Here is a 19,460-nt window from a genome sequence, read left to right on the forward strand (position 1 = left end):
ATCCGCACTCCGGGGGCAACTTGGCTATTAGATATATAGATATGTCAGAACTGGAGATTGATGTATGCTAAATTGTGAGAATTCAGTCATTTGATCCTATCCATCTTTCTAGTGTGGAGGCAAACTTTAAAGCATCTTGGCTGTGTAGAATATTTTTTTTGTCCCCAGAATAGGGAAAACATAGAAGTCCCTGCCCTGCCTGAAGACTTAAATTCTGGGAGACTTGACACATGAACAAAAAAGGGAAATTGAAGGGGACTGTGACATTTAGGGTTGCCGGGGTCCCCCTGGCCATCAGCAGGGGATGGGGGGGGTATGTTTGCCAGATCCAGGTTGGAAACTCCTGGATATTTGGAAGTGGAGCCTGGGGAGGACAGGAACCTCACTGGGGTACAATGCCACAGAGTCCACCCTCTAAAGCATCAATTTCTCTAGGGGAACTGATGTCTTTAGTCTGGAGAGGAGTTGTAATTCTGTGAGATCCCCAGGTCCCACCTGGAGGCTGGCATGCATACTAGAGACTGGCCTGAAATTTGGCAGGATTTGAGATCTGGCTAGGGTTGCCATCGAGTTGCCATGAATCATTTGTAAAAAACATTTTTTATTTTACTGATTTTTAAAAAATGAATGTATGCTAGGAGGTAGTTGTTAATTTCCTGCATCATGCAGGGGGTTGGACTAGATGGCCCTGGACATCCCTTCCAACTCTATGATTCTATGTTCCCCCTCGCCACCTGCAAGGGATGGGAGAGAAGTGTTGCCAGATCCAGGCTGGGAAACTCCTGGAGATTTGGGAGGGGAGCCTCAGGAGGACACATACTTCAGTGGGGTACAGTGCCACAGATAGGGTTGCCAAGTCAATTTATCTTACCGGCGGGGGAGCCTCGCCGGGCTCCGAGAGCCGTCCGTCGATGTGCGCGCGCGCCGCCAGCACGTCACCAGAAGTGACGCACGACATCGATCACATTGAGGGCGTGGCCCCGATCATTGGAGGGAAAACCATAGAGTTTTCCCTCCGACGATCGGGGCCACGCGGGGGGCAGAGTTCCCCCCGGGGCCCGATTCCGTGGCGGCAGGAATCGGGCCTCCAAAGTGGGGGTTTACCCGCCACCCGCCCCCACTTGGCAGCCCTAGCCACAGAGTCCACCCTCCCAAGCATCCATTTTCTCCAGGGGAACTGATTGCTGTACTGTGGAGATGAACTGTAATTCTGGGGGATCCCCGGGTCCCTCCAGGCGGTTGGCAACCCTAGCAACTTTGAGAATGATTTCTTACATATTTATTTATAAAATTATCCTGGCTTTCCATGTCAGCTCAGTTTTCAGTGAATAGCCCAAGAATCACAAAGCTGTGCTTCAATCCAGAGCCTGGAGTAAGAGAATGGTAGGTTTTTGTTTTCTTTTGAAATGAGTCATGGCTAAAGCAGAAGGCAAAGATCTTAACTGTACGTACAGGTCTCTGTCCTTGCAGAACTCTGGTGTGATAACACAGTACACAAAGTTCAGAAAGCAAGCAAGCACTGTATAAATAACGCAGATCATGGAGGTGCACAAAAGTATGCTAAGGAAAATATATTATAGAAATAACAAAGATAACAAGGACCACATGTGTGACCATCGTTTTCTTGATTAGTCTTGCACACATCTGGCTTATGTCTTTTTACTGGAGAAAGTGTGTAGTGGGAGAAATTGTTAAAAGTCATACTTGTTGCTACAGCTTAAACAGTAATTTCTTGGGAGTGGTAGAAGATGCAAGCTTAGATGCTTGTGCATGTGTCAGGGATTCCATGGAGGGAGTTTTTGGTTTCCGGAAGATGACAAAATTATGTTAATATCCAGTATCTGAAGCACTATCAGGAAAGAATGGCCTCCCCACCACCACTGCCTGAAGTGACTACAGACAGCTTTCCCCTTCTTTTTGGTCACCTTCTTTTTTAAAACTCACATAGTAGAGAGTAGTAAAATGGGCAGTGTTTCCTTGTTTACCAGCTTGTCAAGAAGTTAATACTTTTACATTTATCTTCCTTTTTGTTTCATTTCATTTTAGCTAGCTTTCTTTGAAAGGGTTTGGGGGTGGGTCAGTTGCAAGCATTGTAGAAAATAATATTTAATTTTACAAAATACCATTGAGAAACTTAACACCGAGTTATCAATGACATATGTCATTTTGCAAAATGGTTTCTTTTGTAATGGCTCTGGAGAAATCCTAAGGGACAAAAATATGGCTAAATTAGCCACTGATATGGGTCTAAAATATCTTCAGTGCGGATACTGATACTGACTTAATGGATCTGCAGTCACTTGCTTCTGCTGCATTTCAGCTAAGACTTTTTAAAAACTGAGGCTTTATACATTAATGAAGCTTTATACCAGCTGCTGCTTCATGAGAGAGGCAGCCATTCAGTTGCAGAATTATTTTTTGGAACAGGACACTTAATGATGTCAGTGTATGTGGTTTTCCCCTACCTAGTTTTCCAAGACTTGGAAAGCAATCCCTCCCTCCCTCCCTCCCTCCCTGATAAATGTATTGAAATCAAAAATGCGTACTATCCACCCATCATACAGAACACAATTGCACATTTAACATACGTAATTGTTCTCTGGGTGATAATGGCAGTAGGAAAGGTAAAGGGGAAAAACAGGCCTCCAAGGCTGCTTTGAAATTTAATTGTCTTGTGCTGAAACACGCAATTTTCTATTAAAATCTTACTTTATCTAATTGGTTCATTTGCTCTCTGATTATCAGTTTAACTTGTCTGCCACAAACATCTGCATCTGGGTTTAATTGGTATGAATTCTGAGCACTGAAATAGTCACGCTGCAACAAAATAATTTTTGAAAGCGTTCTGAAATTCATTAATGGAAAGAAAATGTCCGATGAATTGAATGTGCTTCACATTAAACATTTGCAATCAACGTGGCGTCCTCTTTTCCCTGTTCTCGGTCTAAAACATTCTTTCATTGATAAAATGTAAACATCCTAATGCCATCAAAGCAAATTCATTTGAAGGTAGGTCTTGGAGATATGCTTGAGTTTAGTACTGAGTAATTATGTTAGTTTATCTGATGTAAAATACTAAGCTTTTATTGGGACCAGCTGCTGGAAACAAAGGAATAAATACTCTTGGCTCATCTTATTTGTTTGGTAAGCAAGGCACTGCCAACCTTTCTCTTCAAGTTGTTGGGCTGGAGCCAATGAATGGTGAGCAGAAGAAAGATGGCTGCTTGTGATGTCCTTTGTGCCAAAGGTTGTGGATAGGGTTGCCAGCTCTGAGTGGGGAAATACCTGGAGAGTTTGGGGGTGGAACCTGAGGAGGAGGGTGGGGTTTGGGAAGGGAGGGATCTCTGCAAGGTATAATACCACCCTCCAAAGCAGCCATTTTCTACAGGGGAACTGATTGTGGTCATCTGGAGATCATTTGTAATAGTGGGAGGTTGGTAACCCTGGAGGCTGGTAACCCTAGCTGTGCAAGGGTTTACACACTGCTATATAGATGGGTTCTCGAACTTGCATAAACTAGTAATTGAGAGAATAGTAGCCAAGCAGCTCCAAAATTTCCTGGATGATACATCGGCATTGGATCCATTCCAGTCCGGTTTTCGCCTTGGCCACGGGATGGAGACGGTGGTGGTCACCCTGAGAGATGATCTCTGCAGGCAGCTGGATCGAGGCGAGTTGGCGCTGTTGCTTGATCTCACAGCGGTGTTCGACACAGTTGATTGCGATTTTCTGACTCACCACCTCACCGACATAGGAGTTCAGGAGGTTGTCCTGAATTGGCTCTCTTCATTCCTCCATGGTTGGGGATAGAGGGTGGTGCTGGGAGAGAGGGTGTCAACTAGGTACCCCTAAACATGTGGGGTTCCTCAGGGGGCAGTCCTCTCCCCGATGGTATTTAACATCTATATGTGCCCATTCGCCCAGCTGGTATGGAGTTTTGGGCTGGGGTGTCATCATCAGTACGCTGATGACACCCAGCTATATCTGCTACTGCACAGCTGTGCCGCCTGGACACTGCCCCACATAATCTGGCCAGGGGTTTGGAGGCCGTGGTGGGATGGTTAAAAAAGAATAGGCTGAAGCTGAATCCGACAAAGACAAAGGTTCTGTGGCTGTCGGGTGTGTGTGTCAGAGTTGGGGCACAAACTTCCCACCCATGACGGGGCACCACTAGCACAATCCATCAGAAGTTTGGGTGTGGTCCTGGATGCCTCCCTAACTATGGAGGGCCCAAGTCATGAATATTGCCAGAATGGCATTTTTCCACCTACGCTAAGCATGGCAACTGGCCCCTTTCCTGTTGCGTCCTGATCTAGCCACAGTAATCCATGCAACGGTCACCTCTAGACTAGACTACTGTAACTCGCTCTACGCCGGCCTTCCCTTGAGACTTACCCGGAAACTCCAGCTGGTTCAGAATGCAATGGTGCATGTCCTGACAGGAACACCATGGATGGCACATATACAACCTGTGCTGCGCCTGCTACACTGGCTTCCAGTGGAATACCGAGTCAGATTCAAGGTGTTGACCTTTAAGGCCTTGAGCAGTCTGGAACCTTCATATCTTTGGGACAGTCTCCTCTGGTGTGTCCTAGGGAGAGCGCTACGCTGAGAGCAATTTGCTGGTGATCCCTGGCCCAAAAGATATCCGGCTGTCCTCAACCAGAGCCAGGGCTTTTTCGGCCCTGGCTCCAACCTGGCGGAACTTTCTGCCAACTTCCATCGGGGCCCTGTGGGACTTCCGCAGTTCCACAGGGCCCGTAAAGCAGAAATGTTCTGCCAGGCTTTTGGTTGAGGACAGCAACGGTTTTGCATCATAGCTGCCCCCCTCTTTTCTTCCATTCTGCCCACTTCAGCCTCCTCCCTAACCCGCCCACTAGATAGACGAGCAGTCCAGAGTAGGTTTTGGATTAAGTTATGGACACCATCTAGAGACTATTAAATTAGGACCAATTGATTTTTGATAGTAGTATGTAATTCTATATTGTTTTTAACTGTTTAAAATCACCCAGAGCCTTGTGTACTCAGGGACTGGGCGATCCAGAAATATAATGATGATGATGATGTGCAGACTCTAGTGCGTAGTCTTGCACAGACAGAAGAGAAATTTTGGATCTAGTTTCACTTCCCTTCTGCAGTTTGTTAGCACAAGTTTTAAAGCAGCCATTGCATAATCTGAACACACCTTTTGCACACAGAAGGGCATCTTTTAGGCCCAGTTTATAGATGTGTGTTCCAGGGATGTGCTTCCCCATTGACAAGCATATAGCCCAGACCCATGTTTGTGGAGATTCCTTCCCTCCCAGCCACATTTGATTGCTGTTGGGAAACCAGCTCAAGCCTATTTGATACTTAATGAAATCCATACAGGATTTTTTTTTAATGAGCAGTAACTCATGTCTGCTTTTATTTAGGCCCCTTTTGCTGTGCAGTACCTTCTTTGTCCTTAATCATAGTTCTCATTTTGCTGAAATTGCAGGAAAATATTTCGACAAGGGCCTCAAGCCTTAATTGATGTATCTGACAGATTAATCAACTACAACCTTGGTTGCTTAAGTGGGGGGGGGGCAATTTTAGTTTCCTTGGAGGGTGTTTTGGTTCTGTTGAGTTAAATTGATAAGAAGTCAAAATTTGAGTCCAGTGGCAATTTAAAGACGAACATTTCTGTTCTGGGATATAAGTGTTTTTTGAGTAAGGTTGCCAGGTGGGGGATGGAGATCTCCCAGAATTTCAGCTTATCTCCAGATAAGAGAGATCAGTTCCCCCGGAGGAAATGGCTGCTTTGGTGGGTGGACTCTATGCTTACCTCACTGAGGTCCCTCCCTTCCTCAAACCCTGTCCTCCCAAGGCTCCACCCCCCAACAAAAATCTCTGGGAATTTCCCAACCTGACACTGGCAACCCTTTTTGTGAGTCGAAGCTCATTTCCTCAGGTACGACAACAAACGAAAAAGAAAATATTAAAGCTGGACTTGCTTTCTAACAATGGTAAGCAAGCAAGGTTTTGCCTATCAAAAAAGAATCTATATTGAGATTTTGATAGTATTTGTCTTCATGAGTCCTGTAAAAGGGCAAGGTAATAACTAAAATTATTTAATAAATTAGCAGTCATATTTAAAGGATATTTCTTGATTATTTATTGAACATTGATGATAATTATTTCTGAAATTTGGCCCTTAGTTATATTACACTACAATCCGAAACAGAATTCCTCTCTTCTAAGCACATCAACATCAATGGATTTAGGAAGGGTGTAATTCTGCTTCAGGATAGTATATCAGATGTCTTTCAAAATCTCACGTAGCCCCACTGTATATATTTCAGGTACCCGTCTTTTCCATATTGTCTTATGAAGTCGTCAAACAACATACGCTACGCGTGTCAATAATTGCCTTTTCTTTCTTTTTTTCTTTAAAGTTCCTCCCAAGTTTCTGAAGAAGCCTTCTAATATCTATGCACATGAGTCCATGGATATTATATTTGAATGCGATGTGACAGGGAAACCAACTCCAACAGTGAAGTGGGTCAAGAATGGAGACGTGGTGATTCCTAGTGATTACTTCAAAATTGTTGTAAGTTTACATATCCCATGATACTGATTTGCTTATTACTAAATACTTTAGTTAAATCTACAGAGTGCTGGATTTTACTGTATGCTTGCCAGTATATGAATGATCCAGAAAAGTATTGATCTTTACTTGAGTCTTCAAATAACTGACCCCCTGTATTGTGCAATGTGTTCAAGAATTTTGAAAAGTTGGGTCACATATAAGTCTTTTTTGCTGGTCTTACTTTTCGAGCTGATCATGTATTGATGCACTGGGCTTAGCTAGGAAGAAGGGCTTTGTAATCTTTTTGTAAAATGGAACAGTCTCTTTTCTGCACTAAGGCAGGGAGTCTTAAAGCACACACCTTAAGATATGTCCATATTCCATTGAAGAGATTGTGGATGGCCCAGTCAAATTGATAAGGGGGTGCAGTGTAGTACTGGGCTTTTGCTAGTCATCTGAAAGTATTTTGAGAAGTCTCCTTGCCTTGGAATTTCTCTGAGAAATTATTGCAGTACATGATATCCGCAGACAGCTAAGAGCCTAATCTTGCAATTGTAATTGGTAACACATTACCAAGCTTATCGTTCACTAAACATGGATAGAAAATGATAGCATTTGTGCTCTCTCTTAGAAGGAGCATAACCTGCAGGTTTTGGGCCTGGTGAAATCGGATGAAGGCTTTTATCAGTGCATTGCAGAAAATGATGTGGGGAACGTACAGGCGGGAGCCCAGCTGATAATACTCGATCACGGTAAGGAACTGGGATCAGGCACTGATAAAGCAGGGCAGAAACATTTCAGGTTTGCTACTTGATTCTCCTACATAGCATTATTTCTACTGGTCATGTAAGCCAAGACTGCCTTTTTTTGAGGAAATGGGTAACAGCTACTTAAACATCCACTACATTCATGGTTTTCATAACAGACAATTTACTAGCCATTCCTTTTCAATTTTTAACATTGTACTTGTGAATTCCAGAGTATTTTCCTTAAACATGACAAGGCTAAGACAAAAAGCATCACTCTACTATAGTGGCGGCAATGATAAAGTGGATAATGGCTATTGAGTCTTAACAGCGGAATTCATTTTAGTTGCAACAACTATCATTAACTTAATCTTTTTCTCAAAATAAACCCTCCAATGACTAAATAGAACAAATTCTTTTTTTATTTTATTTTTTAAAAAAAACCCTTTTGTACTTCGAAAAATGCTTTGGTTCCTTATAACTTCCCACTTTTCTTCTGTAAAAAAATAAATAAATTCAAGGCCGCTAACAAAGCGGGAGTGAAATAGCAAATTGCTGAAAGCAGTACAGTATTTGTCTTGCCGCCGTTTTAAACTTATGTCCCACAATAAATATTTCAGATGTTGAGGGAACATAACTGTTGCCACTTTTTGAAATACTATGATTTATTAAACAAGCACTTGGATGGATTGCACTTGTTATGCATTCAACCATCATTCAGCTGATACCAGTTATGTGGCTGTAGCTGCTTAGAGCAGCTGCCCATGCTTAGAAGGAGGCGAGCAAGTACATCTTCCAAATGCACTGGTGTGTTTGTGCATGGTGTGGTATGGTACCATGGGTGTGTTAAGTGCTATCAAGTCGCTTCCAACTGACAGTGATCGTATAAATTAAGGACCTCCAGAAAGCTTTATCATTAACTGCTTTGTTCAGGTCTTGCAAACCAAGGACCGTGGCTTTCTTGAATGAGTCAATCTCTCTCATGTTAGATCTGTAGCTTTCAGTTATTAGTTCGGAAGCGGAAATGATTTTTAAAAATAAGGTAGACCACTGGGGCTTGTTTTAATTGTTCTGTGAAAATCTGTTGAGTAGTTTTAAATATAAGAGGGAGATTCCCTTTGTTTCCCCCATGTCTTTTCCCATTATGCACTACGGGTCATTTGTAGCAAATGAAGCCAGAAGAAAGTGTGAGGGGAAGGGGGTGACACTTCTGTGTATTGTCTGATGAAACATTCCAGTTCTAAGTAGGAAAACTGGGATGATGTGTCCTATCAGTATAAGGCTTCAATATGTGTGGGTGAAATTTGGATCTTCTGTTTAGCACACTTGTATGGTTGCCAGCTTTGGGTGGGGGAATTCCTGGAGATTTGGGGATTGGAGCTTGGAGATGGCGCGATTTCGGGAAGGTGGGTTTTACAGTAGGGTTTTTTGCCATGGATAGTCCACCCTCAAAACCAGCCATTTTCTCCAGGAGAACTGATTTTGGTTGCCTGGAGATCAGTTGTGATAGTGGGAGATCTCCAGGCCCCACCTGGAGGCAACTCATATGTGAATATATCATGTTTCTTTAGAACTATTTTTATTTTTGAGTGTACTGTATATTCGAAATCAGTTGCCTGCCTTTTTTTTTTTTTAATCCCCATGCTTCTGAAGATTCCAGAGTTCCCAAGAGGATGAGTCCCTGCGTAACTATTCAGTTTGGGGATATTTGTATTTACTGTGCAGTTGGCACCATTAGGTGTTTGTATTAGGTTTTGTTAATCTTAAGAAAACCGTATTAGGGAGCACATTTTAATGAAACACTGTTTACTGTTTCTTTCATTTTGGATGGTATAATTTCCGATGGAGTTTATTTTAGCCGCAGCATTGGATTTTGCAGCCTCTGAGGGAAGGAGATAATTGTGTTTGGTTACCCTTTATTGGTTTCTGAGCAAAAACATAAGTCTGCCTTTTGTAGTGCTTTTATGTTAACACCGGTGTATTTCCTATAACGGGGTTGAATGATAGGAAAACTTGCTTTGCTTTTTGAATTTTTTTCATGTGATGCATTGGCAGTGACATATCTTTTTAGATTATTGGACGTGACAGGGAAAAAAACAATTAAATGACTTCCTTTAAAGCAAAGTATGTCATGAGGATGGGAAGGGAGTGTTTTTAATCGTAGTTTTATGATTTCCTTTAAAAGTTTACACTGGAAAAAATTTGAAACACCTTCCTTTGCCAAAACGTTACAATCGTACACCCGGTGGACTTGGTGTGTACACAAACAAGCACATTGTTACCATGTTTCAAGAGTATGGCAGTCAAAAAATTATTTTGGCTAAAAAATTTAGGGTGCCTTAAATTTTCTACTTCCATTGCAAAAATCTAGGTAGTTATAATAGGAGGGGGGAAAGTAAAAATCCAGACCCACAATACTTAAGTCACAATATATCACTTTCCCAGATGCTGACACATCTGCACATTATGAGTGGTTTTAATTTTTTTTAATTTATATTGTAAGCTGCCTTGAGTTCCAGAAGTTTTCTCCCTTTCTCACAATACAAGAATCTCATGGGCACTCCATGAAATTGCTGAGCGGTTGGGTTAGAACGGATAAAAGGAAGTCCTTCTTCACCCAAAGAGTGATTAACACATGGAATTCACTGCCACAGGAAGTGGTGGCGGCGACAAGCATGGACGGCTTCAAAAGGGAATTAGATAAGCATATGGAGCAGAGGTCCATCAGTGGCTATTAGCCACAAGGTATAGATAGAGACTCTGGGGCAAGTGATGCTCTGTCATCTTGGTGCTTGGGGGGGTCAACAGTGGGATGGCTTCTAATGTCCTGGCCCCACTGCTGGACCTCCTGATGGCACCTGGTATTTCTGGCCACTGTGTGATACAGAGTGTTGGACTGGATGGGCCTTTGGCCTGATCCAACATTGGCATCTCTTATGTTCTTATGTTCTTAAGTGATAAAGCCAGCTAATAAATGTTTTAAATAAATAGGAGGAAGACAGGGCAGCCATTCACTGAATTCTTTGTCAAGAATGGAGTAATAGAATATGCCATCAAGGTAGCTGGCCTCTCCTCTCCTCTCCTCTCCTCTCCTCTCCTCTCCTCTCCTCTCCTTCTCTGATCAATAGATCTTGAGCAGTGACTAGAAGAATAATATATTCATTTCTAAAGGAAAATGATAACTGGCAAAAACGTCATGGAGAACTAGATTTTAATCAATATAGGTGGTGTGTCATATCCCTGTACTGCTATAACATTCATTAGGTGAACAAAGTTTGAGTCCAGTGGCACCTTTAAGACCAACGAAGTTTAATTCTGGATAAACTTTCGTGTGCATGCACACTTCTTCAGATACAGTGAAACAACCATTACCGGGGGGGGGGGGGGGGGGGTGCACGGAATTGCCAGGAAAGGCTAGTTTGAGTAGGGATACATAAGTAACTGGGCGATTATAGCTGAGATTGGATTAAAAGGGTTGGTAAGATCTGTGAATAACAGTAAATTAGCATACAAATACAAGAGTTAACAAGCAGATGTGAACACTGAGTTTGAGTCCAGTGGCACCTCCAAGACCAACAAAGTTCAATTCTGGTTATAAGCAAGAATTGAAAGACTTAGCGCATAGATGCATACTTCTTAGACATTGAAACAGATTTCCTCAAATAGTGCACATAGGTGATGGGTGGGGTGTTAGTTGCCAAGAAGGGCTAGTTAGAGTCAGGATAACTGAGCAATAAATACATTCATTAAACTCATTAGGTGAGATTGGGACAGTGCCTGTCTCTCAGCGTAATCCACATCAGCGATTTTGAGAGAACAGAAAAGGAGGGGGAAAATATAAAATGCAATAATAATTCAATGAGGATAGGCTTGCAGAGCACTCAGCATTCGGTGTTTGCTGTGCATCTCACGCAGCAAGTAAGAAAACTCTAAAATATTTCTTTGGGCAAATGTTGCAATGTATTCCCAGACAGAAGGATGGGTTTTTTCCCTCTGTGTGTGTGTTGCTTCTCTTTTTAGTCACAAATAGCCACACAAACAGTCCTGGAACAGAAAATGAACATGTAAATAACTACTTAAGTAAAATTTACTTCCAGATCGCTGTCAGTGATTTAAAGGACTTGTCTCTGTTCATTTCTTCACTGCTCTTTGGTTGTTTAACAGTGTAGTCCTATGCAGGATCCTGCAACCTGTTCCTGCAGAGAAGCGATGGCCTCCACAGCTAGTTGGTGTGTGCTATCATGGCTGAGACATTTGTGTCTTGAGCACTACTGAAGAAACACTTCAGTTCAATAACGATAACCTGTGTTCTTGGGTGGATTTTTAGGTACTGTTTTCAGAAGCCCTTTCATGTTGTAGGGGAGGCATTCTGACAGCAGAGTGTTTGAGAATCTTTCCATAGGTTAATTGAACGTTATCTGTTTCCTGTAGCGTAACAGCCGATTACCAAAATGGAGAGCGAAGGCGATAACTTTCGTTTGTAACAAGTGTACAATTAGGGGCTGCTTATTAGAGCATTTAATAGCTGCTGCAGGCCATTGACTCACATGAGCCACGCATCACTCAGAGAGAACTTGCAACAATACTTATAGCAGCAACTGCCATGGAGAAATGGCCACTGCCTTTTGAGTGTTCCCTTGTCTTGTATTTCTCATGCAGATGGATCACTTATGGGAGTTGGTAGATGCCCACATAAGCAACCGGTTGCAGAGGGTGAACTGATGAGGGCGTACACTGGCTTGCAAATAATATAGGCTTTTGGGGGGGTTCTTATAAAAGGAGGAGAGAGAGTAGCTATTTCTCTGCATCCAGAATGCTCTCTCCAATTCCTACATTTTGCTTAAGGATAAACTAATCTGACATCTGCTCTGGACTTATTTCTTTCTTGTGCAGTATTCCTGAACAGTGGAATGAGACGGTCGTACCATACATCAGCATAGAAACATCTACTCTGTCCTTTTTTTTCTCCGAACACACCATCAGTGGAAGAATACTTTGTAACTTGCATTTTGAACATGTTGCTCAGGATTCACAATACCACTTATACTTTGGTGTATTTCTTATGTGTGATCGAAATGGCTACAGAGATACTGAATGGATACCCACTAACTTTCTACACCCCTTGATTACATATGTGGTATTTTGCCTGTACTGGCATTTTGTTTTTAGTATCTCATGATAAAGCATCTTTCTTTGTTAGACTGTGCCCAACATCTAAGGCTTTTCTTTCAAAAAACCTCTAGGCCACCTTTCCACTAACCCAGGGCAGCTTACAACTAATTAAAGATTACAACACAATAAAATGCTGCAGATTTCCCATTTGCAGCAAAAGATCTGCAGTTAACATGTTCTTTCTAATAATTAGTTTTTATCAAATCCACTGTTCTATAAGATCAGTCCCTGGATGGTGATTATTGGCTAGAGATTCATAGTATCTACTTAAGGAGCTTTTGGTTTCATGCAATTTAATAATCCTCTGATCTGTTAGATTAGTATTTAAAAGCAAAAATGGGTAGGGCTGATTGCAAATTAATGTGGTACTGGGCTGTTTTACTTTCCCCAAGACTCTTTAAGTGGCTATGCTGTGTGTGCATGTGCATATTGGTGTCGTGTCTCTCCCCCCCCCCCCCCCCCCAAAAATAACACTTATATGGCATTGAAAGATACACAGACGTCCCGGAAGTCCATTTTTACTCTAAATTTGTTCTTGAAAAAATGAAGCTGCCTCAATCCAAGTAAGCATTTAATCTGCTTTTAGCACTGCAGTGTGTTATCCTGCAGCTATGATCTGCCTTAATATGTCATGCCAAATGTTTAGGTCTAGCATTCTGCCTTAAAAGTTTAGAAATACATTGTATTAGTTGAAGACATTTCAGGAGAGAACATAAAAAAAAATTGCTTATGTATGTCAGTCATAATGATATTTTTAAACATTGTTTCAACCTAATTTGAAGATCACTGTTTTTTAATATGCCAGTGGATGGTGCACATCTTTAGATGTTTTTGCTGCTGAATCAGTACATCCAAATTGTATGCCCTGCTCCTTTAAAACAAAAAAGAAAATAATGTAGACCAGGGTTCCTCAACATGATGCCCATAGGTGGTGCCAGTACTTCCCTTGGTGACAGCCAAGCTTTTCAGAAAATGGGCGAGGTCATTGTAAAGCAAGCCTTTTTTATGGCTAAAGGTAAAGTTTTCCTTTGCTCGAAAGCCAGTTGAATCCAACTCTAGGAGGCGGTGCTCATCTCTGTTTCCAAGCCGAAGAGCCAGCACTGTCAGATGACGTTTCCGTGGTCATTTGGCTGGCATGACTAAACGCCAAGGTGCATGGAATGCTATTACCTTCCAACCAAAGCGGTACCTACTTATCTACTTGCAATTTCTATCTTTCCAACTGCTAGGTTGACAGGAGCTGGGGCCAGAGACAGGAGCTCACTCCCATCATGCGGCACTTGGGTCTTGAACTGCCGAACTACAGACCTTCCAGTCTGTCTTAACCTCTGAGCCACCGCTGCCCTTTTCTTATGGCTGCCCTTATTTAAATGACAGGGATTTCCTGTCAGGACCCACAGTCAATCACTTCAGCACACACTGTTAGGAATAACTAATACTAAGCAAACAGGTATAGATATAGTACACTCAAAAGCCCCCCCCCCCAATCAATGGGCCAATTAGGCACTCTCTCGCGAGTGGGAAGAACCGTTGGAGTGTAGTTGAGGAAACGAAACTAGTCCCACGGTTGAAAGATGGGAAGACACTACACTAGCGAGCTACAAGGTCAATGATAAGGAGTAGAGGCACTGAGGGGAATGGAATGCAGGCCTGGCTAGTACACAGGTCAAGCGAGCGAACTGAAACCCATAAACCTTATGGCAGCCTAGCTAACATCACTATAGGCCTGAGGAGCACCTGGACTTTCCTTAGGGAGTGTGTGGTTCTGTTTCCCCTTCAGGCTTTTCTTCTCCCCAGGAGGCATGAGAAGGAAGGTATTATTCAGCTCAGCCTCTTGTGACAGCCATCTTGGGCCTGGCTCCCTCTCTTGTGGAAGCCGTTTAAAGGTGGTGCTTCCCACCTCCTCTCGAAATTTCAGATGTTCCTGCAGACTGTAAAAGGTTGGGGGCCCCCTGCTGTAGACCTTAAGTCAGGAAGATGGCACCTCCTCAGAATTTGCTGCACACTACTGCTCATCCAGACGAACAATTATGGTTGTAGGCACTTTTTTTCACTATTTCCTGATTGAGGCAGTAGGTAGATTATTTGAAAGAAATGAAGTATTTATATTTGGAAGAATATTTAAACAAACACCGTGAGTTAAAGAACTTGGAATCCAACCCAGTGGTTGTGTACTGATAGGGTGACCTACCTCCAGGTGGAGACTGGAGATCTCCTGGAATTACAGCTGCTCTCCAGATGACAGAGATCAGTTCCACTGGAGAAAATGGCTGCTTTGGCGGGTGAGCTCAATAGTGTTGTACCCCACTGAGGTCCCTCCCCACGCTCCACACTCCAAATCTCCAGGTATTTTCCAACTCAGACCTGGCAAGTTGGCAACCCTGTTTACTGAGGACTAAGTCCTCCTGAGTTCCGTGGGCCTTACTCCCAAATAAACATGCACTGGATCGTAGTGTTATTATGCCTTCAGGCATAGCATTATCAGTGTTTGTATTTCAGCTTGTAGTTAATTGGAAACCTTTAAACAGCTTCTAATTAATACGATGTTTGATTAGCACAGATGAGAATACACCCGTTCTCTCCAAGGCTATATTTAAACATCTCACTGAATACTTAGCATCGCAAGAAACCAAATTTGTAATCTCAAGTATTCTACGATGACTTGTGTTTGAGAAGCTAATTAAGTAGGCTTTTTAAAAAATTGACTCTCCTTCCTGCTTCATTTCTAGGCCTACAGGTGGATGAAATTCCAGTTCTATATTAGACTAGGAGAAAGGCCTGTCGTGGACAGGAATGCGACGGGCCCTAGGACTCGTTCCCGAGTGAGCGTGGGGGGTGGGCCAGGAGGGGGCGGGGGGGCCTGTGGCTGGCTTCTCCCACGTGCCCGCTTCGGTGGGAGGGCAGGAGAAGCCACGGGGAGGGCTTTAAAGGTTCCCGGCGTGGCTGGGGGGGCGGGCGGGGGGGGCTGTGGCTGGCTTCTCCCGCGCGCCCACTTCGGTGGGAGGGCAGGAGAAGCCACAGGGAGGGCTTTAAAGGGTACCCAGCCCCTTCCTGGCTCACTTGTCTCAGCGGGCGGGCCAAGAGGGGGCCGGGGGCCTGTGGGCGGCTTCTCCCACGTGGCCGCTCTGGCGGGAGGGCAGAAGAACCCATGGAGAGGGTTGTAAAGGGCTCCCGGGTTCCCTCCTGGCTCGCTTGTCTCAGCGGGCGGGTGAGGAGGGGGTGGGTGGCCTCTGGACAGCTTCTCCTGCTCGCCGGCCTCAGAGGCCTTTCCCCGTGTGTCCGCCTCGGCAGCCGGGCAGGGAAAGACGGCGCGGAGGCCTCCGGTGGTCCCACGCCGGCCGCCGCTCCCGGAGGCCGGTGAGCGGCCGTAGAAGCCAGGTGAGATCAGGTGAAGAGGGTGGTGCGGGGGCCTCAGAAAGGTTGCACAGGGGCCTCAGGTCTTTCCCCGCCCAGCAACCGCAGCCGGTGAGCAGGGAAAGGTTGCGCGTGGGCCTGAGAAGGCGGGGGGAGATGCTGTGGGCGGCCGGCTGACTGGCGTGGTTGTCCTTGGCGTCTCATGTGTCCTGGCCGTGGAGCGGCCATCGTCTTTGGCGGTGGTGTATGCACTGAGAGCAACACGCTGGCTGCCGGACGTTTGGGCGGGACTGAGGCCACATGGCCACCCAGCAACTGGCAGAGTTTTGGAGTGGCAGTTCAGGCGGCCAACTGATTTTGGCATGAATTGAATCCTGCCACCCCATAAGAGAGATGCCACCCCAAATCAGCTTTATAATATAGAGAGCTATGCTTTAGGGGGTGTTGATTCCCACACTTTGCCCCTCTCTGGGGTTGAACTCCCCCCGAAGGAGCTTGGATAGTTTTGCTTTTTACACCACAGTAATAACAGTCAGGATTGACCTGTTCCGTCTAGCACTGAGCAGATTCTTGCATGGGGCGAATGAAATACTAGTTCATCATAAGATATGCTGTTTGTTTCCTGTCACTAAAAGGTGACAGTCAGCTTTCTGTTATGTGTATTTGCAGCAAACATACCTGTGCAGATGGCATGAGGAGAAAACACCATGTGAGAGGAGACCCTGAATGTTGCAGCACTATATTTTTTGTAAAAAAACCCCAACTAATTACTATTGGACGAATAGTTGTATATTCTCTCGTTGGGGTTCCCTTGCAAAAATGTTTATTGGCATGGATCCTTAGATCAACAAGATTTTCTAATCTTCCTAGAAGGCAAATGTACAACCTTTTCCTCTGGAACAACCACTGCACATATACAAGCACACAAGTCATCGCTAAATTGTATTTCTTGAATACATACACACAACCAGTTGAAAGAACTTATACTGCCATGCAATGAAGATAGATTCAATTGGGTAGCTGTGTTGGTCTGAAGCAACAGAACAAAGTTTGAGTCCAGTGGCACTTTTAAGACCAACAGAGTTTTATTCTGGGTATCAGCTTTCGTCTGCATTCACACATCTTCAGATAAGTTACACTCAGAATTAAATTTTGCTGATCGTAAAGGTGCCACTGGACTCAGACTTTGTTCTAGTGCCATGCTAAGCAGAGTTTGACCCTTCTAAGCCCACTGAAATCAGTTTTGAGTCTGGTTTATAGTTCTTCAGGTTCTTCCTACTGTGCTCCTTACCAGAATTATTGGTGAAAGAATTTTTTTAAAACGTAGTTTGCTTACATTTCAGCAATTGAAATGTTTCCATTTGGTTACACGTACTGCTGGAAAGAGAAGAGCACACATTATGTTACTCTTTTCTCAGCCTGGCTGAAAATAATTAGAACTCGAGCGTAGTGATTATTTGCTTGTATGTTAGCAGTTCACGTTGTGAAGAACGGATTTACCATTCCTTGATAATAGATAATTACAGAGTAGGCAGTATTTCTGTCATCTCTACACCAAAAGAACTTTTCTTCTACCAAGCTTTCCATACAAGTGATCTGTTTTCAACCATCTCTTGGGGGAAACCAGTCCTTTACAGATCAGACTATTTAGGGTGTCAACGTTAGCTCTAAGTGTGGAAAATTAAATACAGACACAATTCATTTTGAAGTTTGGTTATTTCTTTCTGGTGTCCATATCTTTGAGCACTCTGTCACAGTCAGATATTTCCTCATATCCATGAAGACCAGAAGCATAATGAAAGTTGATATTTTCAGAGGCTCAGATGTAAATTAAAAATTTTAAAGCAAACTAAATAATAATATTTCTAGGCCTTCCTTGAAGTTAGCAGCTCAGAATAAGCAGAGCACACTTGTGTTCTGCAAATAGATGCATATTCTCCATTGATAAATTATTATTATTGTTTCTCCAAAGTTCTGGTGGCAAAAAACATAATCTGCCTGTGTCAGTACTCAAGATGGCTAACAATGGAAACATTAAAAGGAAATGTTTTACTATTCCGAACTGTGCTGCTTTTAGCGTGGTGGCACCTCAGTTCGGGAACCAAATAAATCTCACATGGCAATCTTAAGCTGCAGTGGTTAGCATATTGTGTAAATCATGAGGAGTGAATGATTGGAGAGGGAGATGGGAGTTCCAAGGAGGTGGTGGAAATCTGTTGCCTTTTCAGAGTTTGTGTATATACTCACTATAAACCGTATCAGGCTCTCTTAGGAACCAAACAGCACTGCGATAGAAGCAGCCAGAAAACTCGCTGATCTGTGTGCTGTTTGTTATTGGTCCCGGTTCAGATTTATGCTTCAGTTTTGCAAACTGAAATGGAAAGTCTTGATTGAGTGCATAATTTGATGATGGCTTCAACAGATGCGTAATCAAGCTTAAATGTCACACTGATGTTCCCATTATGAGATGGTGCTTTATCCTCAATCTTCACCCTTCCCTTCCCTTCCCACTTCCATTGCAACGGAGATTTTTGATTGCTTGCCCTATAGTGATGTCTGCTTTGATATTCCCCATTAATTTTTAGTAATTACCTTTTTTTGCCTGCATGCCAGCCTTCAGTTTTAATGGCCTTCTTTGTGTGTTCATTTTGTTTTTTGTTTCCCATCGTGGTTTTGTTTATTTCTTTTTTGGTTTTTTTCCCCCCTGTTCTCTCTTTAAATCGTCGTGATGTTTGCCCTTCCATGTTCCCCAATGTTTGCACATGACAAGATGTTGCCATCCCAACATTACCTCCCACTTCACTGACCAGTGCCACTACTGACCATCTAGCACCAGCAACAACTGGACCGTTGCCTTCTGCCCCTCGGGATGTTGTGGCTTCTCTTGTGTCCACGCGGTTCATCAAGCTGACCTGGAGGGCACCTGCATCGGATCCACATGGAGACAATCTCACCTACTCAGTATTCTACACCAAGGAAGCTATCAACAGGTATGTTGCTCAAACCGCTTGCAAATTTCTGATATCTTAAAGCATCTTCCGGCTGTTCGAGCATTGGGATTGGGGCCTGCACCATCCTGAAGATATGTACCAAGAATTTAGAAAAAACACGCGCTAAAATAAAACCTATCCAGTGGTTAAAACTCTCCCAGAAATAAGTACTTTTGACAGGGTTCCTGGAAGATGCTAAGACTCAGGAACGTTATTTTCAGATGGAAGAAGCTCCATATTTCGGTCAAGTAAGGCACTAGGGAGAGCTGCATGTTCTAAAATGAACAGTTTTGCTTTGGGCTTGAACCTGTTTCCCCTTTGTAGAGTGTTTTGGTTTGGAGGTCTGGAGGCAGACATTTGGACCTCTAACCACAGTCCAGCAGTCTTCCCATGTTACCCTTTAGCTTGGACAAGCAGCACAATCAGGTATCCCTTTCCTTCGTTTTGTAGTACAGTGCTAGCATAGTTAGGCCCTTACTTAACCAGAAAAGCCTCAGGAAGGTATGAGCCTGTCATCATCAACGTGACGTGTCTGATACTTGAATTTTGCTACCTTAAGATGAGATTTATTTATTTAATCTATTATTGTACTGCATGGTCCAAGACTTTGCCTGATATTGTTTCCAATAAAAATGGCAAATAGAAGAA

At 43.5% G+C, this 19,460-nt stretch overlaps 1 protein-coding gene across 1 annotated transcript in view; it reads left to right on the top strand.

The window, feature by feature from the left end:
- The window catches only part of NEO1 (neogenin 1), a 125,172-nt gene that overhangs the window by 38,483 nt on the left and 67,229 nt on the right, over positions 1-19,460 (top strand). The window contains exons 6-8 of the mRNA XM_015425677.1: positions 6,417-6,571; positions 7,182-7,302; positions 18,593-18,812. Coding sequence (XP_015281163.1) covers positions 6,417-6,571; positions 7,182-7,302; positions 18,593-18,812 — 496 coding nt within the window. The remainder of the gene's footprint in view (positions 1-6,416; positions 6,572-7,181; positions 7,303-18,592; positions 18,813-19,460) is intronic.

The sequence above is a fragment of the Gekko japonicus genome, unplaced genomic scaffold (genome assembly GCF_001447785.1).
Source record: "Gekko japonicus isolate JY-2015 unplaced genomic scaffold, Gekko_japonicus_V1.1 scaffold1259, whole genome shotgun sequence".
Classification (NCBI taxonomy): Eukaryota; Metazoa; Chordata; class Lepidosauria; order Squamata; family Gekkonidae; genus Gekko; species Gekko japonicus.